Raw genomic sequence first — 7,230 nt, forward strand, 5'->3', positions numbered from 1 at the left:
AAAGAAGTGTGCTGACGCCGTAGTGGTACGTGGAAGGAGGAGGAGGAGGGGGAAAAAAGGGGGGAAAAGAGGGGCACACAAACACACAAACAAATTATCACCGCGTTGTGCCTCCCTCCACGCATATGTGGGTGGGTGGGTGCAAAGGGCCACGCACGCCCCTGCTCACGCACACACGCAAGAAATAAGAAGACGAAGTGAGGGAAGGCGGAGTAGAGGAGGACAGCCTCTCGAAAATAAAAACAAAAGATGACAAGCGCAAAGAAAAAAAAAAACTGCACCGACAGCGACCAAAGCGGAACTGCTTTCACAAACATAAAAGGAAAGAAAACAGCGAAACAAACGGGTTGTGCGAAGTGACACAATTACACACGCCCTCACAGCAGTCCTCGAAAGAGCGATAAGGCAAAGAAACAGTTCCATCACCGCTTAAATTATGTCATGACACCTCCCGCTGCTTGACGCTCCTTCACCGTCTGTAACAAGTTGCGAAGTCGCATTTTCATCTCTGTTGAAAAGCGTGGTTCCTTCTGGAGAGCCGTTACAAGCCCTGTGGCCTCCTCCTCCCCCACCAACGGCTGCAGTACGTTGTAAAGAAGTACACAAAGGGATGAGTCGACTGATCCTAAGCGATTCATCAACGCCTTCAGCAGCAACCCGGCTTCACCAATAAGTAGGAAGTTCTTCGCGTCTCTCACATCAAAGGCAGGGAGCAGAAAACGATGTAGGATCGCCGGTACAACCTCGTTCAAGACGAACGAGAGCCAAGCTTCACCACTATCGTCGCACACATTCGTTTCTCCCTTGCGGACGGGGTTAGTAGTGCTACGATTGCTATTATTGTTATTTAGCCTTTCATCCCCGTCATGGCCCGTGTCGTGGTGCGCCGCCCCTTCCTCCTCCCACCCCGCGGAGGTGATGGCTGTCGTGATCTGCAAAGCCAGCTTGGGCAGCTCCGTCTCACCGGAAAGCTGCACCGCCGCCAACAACTGTGTGAGCAGCGGGATGAGGTCAGCAGGAGGGAGCGATACTATCAGAGAGACGCACCCAGCCTGCGCCGCACCCTGGAGAAGAGCAAACAGTTGGCGGTACGCCCCACGCTTCTCTCGGGTGCTCTCCGACACAATTCCCATCTCCTCGGATGACATCGTCAACTCCCCAACAGATGCCACTTTGTTAAGCGCAAGTGGCAGTGTGCGGGACAGCAGAGCCATGGCCTGGCCGCCGCTGCGGTGAACAAACTGCAAGAGCAAACGCAGCAGCTTCGTCAGCTCTGGCACGGCCTCCATCCACGTCAGCCAGTTCGCAGCATAGGCAGTGAAATAGGCCTCTATGAACTCAAACGGCAAAATGTGTATCATTTGAGTGAAGTAATGCGCCGCCCGGTCCCGAACTGCTGCGGATGTGTGCCACATACTCACAGCATTCATCACATCGTATGTAGTGCTATGGAATATCTTTACCGTCAACGTATCCACAGTCGTCCCACTGTGACCACTGTGCTGACTGGTCGTATCCCCACCACCTCCACTGCTAGCTCTAAGCCCCTTGGCTAACGCGGTTAAAAAGGAAATGTTATCCGCCACCGCCTCGGAGCATGCGGCTTCCCCGGCACTTACACGATGGGGAGACGCAGGGGACGCCACGCCACGCAGGCCCTGTAGCATCGTTTCTATGATACGCACAATCATCGCATCCTCATCCACCGCACCTGTCAATGTGGGTGAGTTAACACTCAGCAAGTTTCCCACAGCCTCGTACAACTCCCGACGGTCGCTCGGCTGCAACATACTGGAGGCAAATATATTCTGCATGGCGTTGACAATATCCTTCCTGTGTGGCGGCAGATTTGTTTTGAGCAGCTGCACAAGGTGTCCAAAGAGGTAGCAGACCCGCGCGCGGACACGGGGATGCCGATTGGTGACACCGTTTGGAAGCAGGAGAAGGCGATGTAAAAGCAGTGGAATCCACTCCTTGTGGTAAATGAAGAAGGTGTAGTAGCGATCCATAACCTCAAAGTAGCTGAGATGAACCACGGCGCACGGGCACTGGGCAATGCCTTCAGAAGCTAAAACGACGCTAACAATCTGGGAAAACTCATTTTCAACATCTTGCAGCTTTTCCATGCGAACCGACTCCCCGAGTTCATACAAGTAACGCAGTGCCGCCTCAATCCCCTCGGCACCTGAGTTATTTACCCCACACTCACCTCCACGAGAAGCGTGCTCGCCACGCTGAGAGTTGTCCTGGTAGTCTTCACCGTTACCGGAGCCCACTGTGCCATTCAAACCTTGTTCTCCACCACCGGGGGCGGCCGCCTGCGCAATACACACCCGCAAATGCTGCAGCACGATGGCTGGGTAGCGCCGGAAGAGGAGGCGAATAAGGTTGTGAAGTTGCTTGCGTTGATCAATAACGTCATCCAGCCAGATTTGATCCTCCGCCTCCGCCAGCCCTTGAATAAGGCTGTGACTGTACAGCCTGAGCAGGATCTCCGCCGCCTGCGTCTCGCGCAGCGCAGGGGATTTGATGTAGTTCTGCACAAACGGCAGGAGGGCGCTGCTCACATCACTGTGGTTAATGCTCAGCAAGCGCAGCAGCTGCGACAGAATTGTGTCCAGTGCCGCCCGTATATTATCAATGCAATCCACTGACAGGGCCCCATCAGATTGCGGCGGTGTTTCCACCTTGTCAACGTGGCCGCCGCCATCGCCACTGCCACTGCCACTGCCACTGCTGCCACTACCCTTCTTCTCAGCAGCGGGGGCGGCGACGGAGACGTGTTCAAAGAGGTATAAAAACTGCTCCGCAACCGCCCGGGTAAGCCGTGACACAACCTCGAGAAAGTTCACATCCTCCTCCGTCTCTGGGGGCACCTGCAGCAGGCTAATGATGCGCGACAGGGCGTCAACAATGTTGAGCGTGCACAGCGCGTCCAGCTTTACCACCGGAAGTTGTTTCTTCTCCACAAGACTAAAGAGGCACTCGCACGCGGCACACCGCACGGCAGGAGCTGTGACTAGAAAGTACAGCAAGTTAATCCACTCGGCGGTGAGGAAGAGGGAAAAATCAACCCACTCAATGTACGTCTGCGCAACCGTCAAACAAATATTGGCAATCTCAGGTGCCCGAATACGACAATCGCAGAGTATGGCGTACCACGTCGCCACCGCACGTGGCATGACGTGCTCACGCATCGCATCCTTCAGCTCCATATCCCGCACCCGTAATTCACGACACCGGTCCGTCTGCGCCCGCACTGAAACCACACGCTCATCAATGTACTCAAATAGCCGCAGCACATACACCGTCGCCGCATCACTTGCATGCGGCAGAATGTCACGACGGTCAAGAAGCTCAAAGGCGTCGTCAAAAAACGAGGTCCAGCGCGATGGAAAAAATTCCTGCAGCCCCACCACCATCATCTGTGCGTGCTTGTTGGTAAGAAAGTCCATCGGCTGCCGCTGCACGGTGGAGGAGGAAAACAAGTAGCGGTAGATGAACGAGAAAAGGGTGCGGTAGAGCTCCTCCGCCTGGGCGTCGTTGATGCTGCACGCGAGGCGCGGCAGGTGGTGCATAATGGTGTTAAAGGCCCAAAAGCAGCGGAGGTCGTGCACCGGCTCGTTGCTGATAATGTGAAAGGACAAATTCAGTCCGTCCGCGGCGTCGCGGAGCGCCATGAGGTACTGCTCCGCCTCTAACCGCGCCTGCTGCGTCACGTCCGGGAGGTACATGTGCGTCAGCTCCATCGCCCGCGTGAAGTAATTCGTCGAAGTCGGTGACGTCATCGCCGTCTCCGCGTTGCCCCTCGTGGTAAAACTCCGCTTTTTATTAGTTAATTGTTCCTCCCGTCCTTGTTGCGGTCGCTCCCTCCTCCTTCTCCCTCTCGACTCGTCAGTTTGTTGTTTTAATCGTCCCCACCCCTTTCGTTTTCTTGTTTGTGATTATTATTCCCTTTTGTCACCCCCTCAGGATTCGCCTTGACAAAACAAATCCTCTCACACAGAACTCACACGCTCCCACACCCGCGCGCTCTCCGCTTCCTACACGATGCGTGCGGCAGGAAGGATGAGAGGTGTGTGTGCAGGTGTCGTGTGTCTCGCTCCCGCCCGCAGTTAGTGGGGGGGTGGAAGCAAAGTCCACACCGCAGCAGCTCTGGTACGAAAGAAAGAAACACACACACACACACACAAAACAAAACAAAAAGAGAAGGAAAGGAAGGTAGCAGTAAGGGTCCAGGAGGAAAAGGTGCGTCTGCAGCCAACGTCGTCGTCCCCGCTCACTCGCGCAGAGGCAACGTTGGGTTCCCGCTACACGCAAAAAAAAAAAGGAGGAGGAGGAGGGGGCTGATGCGGGTCGTAGGAGATCTTCGGGAAGAAAACACCAGAAAAAACTCTGCGAGAATGAAGCCGTGAAAAATAAAATGAACCCCCCACATTGGCACCGTCGCCAGGGCACTGGAGTCCAAGATGTGCGTATCGTTTCGTTATTCATGTGGAGTCTTTGGTGCTGCATGTATGTGAGGGGGGAAGGGGAGTTTATGTTTGAAAAGCGTGAGAAAATACGCGAGTGGTGGTGGGAGGGGGGAATGTGTTACGCGAGGCAAGCGAAGAAGAGAGGAAGGGAGAAGAGGCTATAGCCACGGCGACCATCCCACAAACATTTGGGCAAGTAGCTCCGTGTTTTGGGCCATCTGCAGCAGTTTGTGCACATGCGTTGGAACACTGAGTAGCTCGCCTGACTCGTACCCCGCAATCTTTTCGGACACGTGGGAGAGCGTTCGCTCCGCGTCGGCGTAGGTCGGCTTTCGACGGCTTACGCCCAGGCCCCGCTGCCACGGTGTCGCCCTTCGCGCCGCATCCACCTCCTCCTCCTTCTCCTCCAACACAGTCATCCTATCTGCGTGAGGGTTTTGGTTTTGGCGCCCGCCGTGCTGTCTCTGCGGCGGCGGCGCCACCGTCACTGACCAGCGCGCAAGTGGGTCATGAGCGCAGGCTTCGAGAATCGTCATCAGCAACTCCTTCTGTCCACGCAAGACATGTAGTGTCCCCTCGCAATGACGACGGAACGGTCCCTCCGTCCCCTGCACGCCAAAGCCGTCCACCACGTTGCGGGTGAGACGAAACGGCACAAGCTCCGGCACCGGCAACAGCTTTCCCTGGTCGAAGGCAAAACCGAGATCAATGTGCACAAGCTCCGCCTGCCGTGTGTGCAGGAGGAGGTTGTTACCGTGACGATCCCCAAGTCCAACAATGTACCCAATCATGCTGGAGACTGAAACACTACGCGTGTAAGCTTCACGCCGCCCGAGCCATTCCTGCGGATTAAAAAAATGCTCAAGAAAGAAGTAATGCAAGGCTGGGCTAAACTCGGCGTACAGATCAAGCAGAACACTATGTTTCTGTGCTTTGCCGACCTCCTGCAGCCTCGCACGGCACTCCAGCGTTGTTGGTTCACCGGGAAAGTAACGCTCATGGGCTCCTGTGTTAAATCGTAGCCGATTTTCTGCACCACCACCAGCTGCTGCTGCTGCTGCTTCGTTGGCCCTCGGGTCACCGTTAAGGTAATGACCAAGCGGAATGGTGTCATCCACCCACTCAATGATGCCCACTGTGGGGGCAAGCGGAACCACATTGTAGGTAAAGACATGCAACCCACACGTTCGGCGATCTGTTGCAAGAAGCTGGTTTGAGAGAGAAAACACTTGTTCGATGAGGCTGTCTTGCCGCAAGTCGTCCTCGAATTTCAGCAACTGACGTATTATGCGACCATCACTTAACACACAATAGAGAGCCTTTGGGAGATTGATCCCGCCCGGGGTTGTGAAGGTGGCACCGTACCGCACAATGGTGGGGACGTACCGCAGCAGCGCCAAGGTCGTACTCGGGGAAACCACGGCAGGCAACTGCAACGTCAACGTGGGCGGTGGAATCCGCAGGTCCTGTAAATCCGGTTCCAGAATCATAAAACTCACGGGGATCCGGTGCACCGGTCGGGATTTGTTATGCACACGGTAGAACGCCAGCTGAATGTACGCCTGCGACATCCGCTCCGCCTCCTGCACAATTTGTTGCCTCCAACAGCAACGCGTCGCGTTGGCGCCCTTCTCCTTGCCGTCGTCAACGTGACCGTTTGAAGCTTTCAGCGTGTGCAGAATTTGACGCGCGAGCGTCACCTTCTTTGCATCCACCACGTGCAGCCCACCACCGGGGGCCGTGGTTGTCATGACAGGGCCGAAGTTATCGCCGTTGGCGAGAGCGAGCAGCGGCCACACGGTGTGCAGGGGGCATTCCATGGCGATGTGCAGCACCAGGCTCTCCAGGTTGGCGTCGTCCTGCGAGGTGCCGAGCTGCGCCGCGAGCTGCGAAAAGAGCGGAAGAAACTTGTGGTGTGGGACGTTTTTAATTGCCCTCTGAATGATGCCGGCGGTGACGGAAGCTGCCTCGGCCGTCTCCTTCTGACGCTGCTCATCGAGCCGCTCATCCTGCTGCAGCCACAGCGAGACAAAGGCAAAGACGGCAAGCAGACCATCCGCGTCCGCAGGACCGCTACGCTCCAGGAAGCGCGCGTAGGCGTTGAGGGCGCTGCGACGGTATAAGGCGTACATCTCCACCTCCCGCTGCCACTCACCCTCCTCGCGTGTCGTCTCCACCGCCAGTGTGTAAATACGCCGCTGCAGCAGCTTACGCTCCTCCTCACTGAGTTTGTCGGACATCTTCCGCTGCTGCTCCAGTTCCAAGCGGATGCGGCGGGAGGCCTCAATACTTTCCTGAAGTTTGCGGTACTCCTCGCTCTGCAGGCGTACCGTGATGTCGCGCACCAAAGCGTGACACAGACGGGCCAGCTGCAGGCAACACACACCGCTGCGATCGTTCTTGACAGACGACAAAAGAAAAGGATCGCGTACAAGTTGCGAAAGCGGCACAAGCCGAGCCTCTCTGACCCATACGACAAGCTGATGCACCACCGCCGGCATCTGCGACGCATTCGCCGGCATCGGGAAGGGCAATCCATGCCCCACCGCAGTGGCAGCCAACGGAGTCTGCTCCGTGTTCTGAAGAATCGCAATCGCACGATGCGGCCGGCCACTCACAAACTCTGCACGTGCCTGTACAAGTGCGAGAAAGGCCATGGCAGGTAACTCCTGTGCGGTGGTCAAGTTTTCAAACATTGTACCACCTTGAGGTGAAGGAACGCGCTGCTGCTGCTGCTGCGGCTGCTGCCGCAGCC

The 7,230-nt window shown here is 56.2% G+C and overlaps 2 protein-coding genes across 2 annotated transcripts, besides 4 other annotated features; both read right to left on the reverse strand.

Annotated features, from left to right (window-relative positions):
* The first annotated feature begins 34 nt into the window (after positions 1–34).
* Positions 35–53: a microsatellite.
* Positions 54–434: 381 nt separating this feature from the next.
* Positions 435–3,788, reverse strand: TraAM80_08847 (exportin T (tRNA exportin)-like protein; the record flags this gene model as incomplete). Its single annotated transcript, XM_029385572.1, has 1 exon — positions 435–3,788. The coding sequence occupies one exon, from the start codon at positions 3,786–3,788 to the stop codon at positions 435–437; it is 3,354 nt and encodes a 1,117-aa protein (XP_029234557.1).
* A 374-nt stretch (positions 3,789–4,162) lies between these two features.
* Positions 4,163–4,173: a sequence feature (A-rich).
* Positions 4,174–4,192: a microsatellite.
* Positions 4,193–4,221: a sequence feature (A-rich).
* A 412-nt stretch (positions 4,222–4,633) lies between these two features.
* TraAM80_08848 (phosphatidylinositol kinase related protein ATM) lies at positions 4,634–7,230 on the reverse strand (the record flags this gene model as incomplete). The annotated part of the gene is made up of 1 exon (XM_029385573.1): positions 4,634–7,230. A coding segment is annotated over one exon (2,597 nt), but the record flags the coding sequence as incomplete, so codon positions are not given.

This window comes from Trypanosoma rangeli, assembly GCF_003719475.1.
Source record: "Trypanosoma rangeli strain AM80 chromosome Unknown Tra_15.4_contig_00472, whole genome shotgun sequence".
NCBI classification, from domain to species: Eukaryota; Euglenozoa; class Kinetoplastea; order Trypanosomatida; family Trypanosomatidae; genus Trypanosoma; species Trypanosoma rangeli.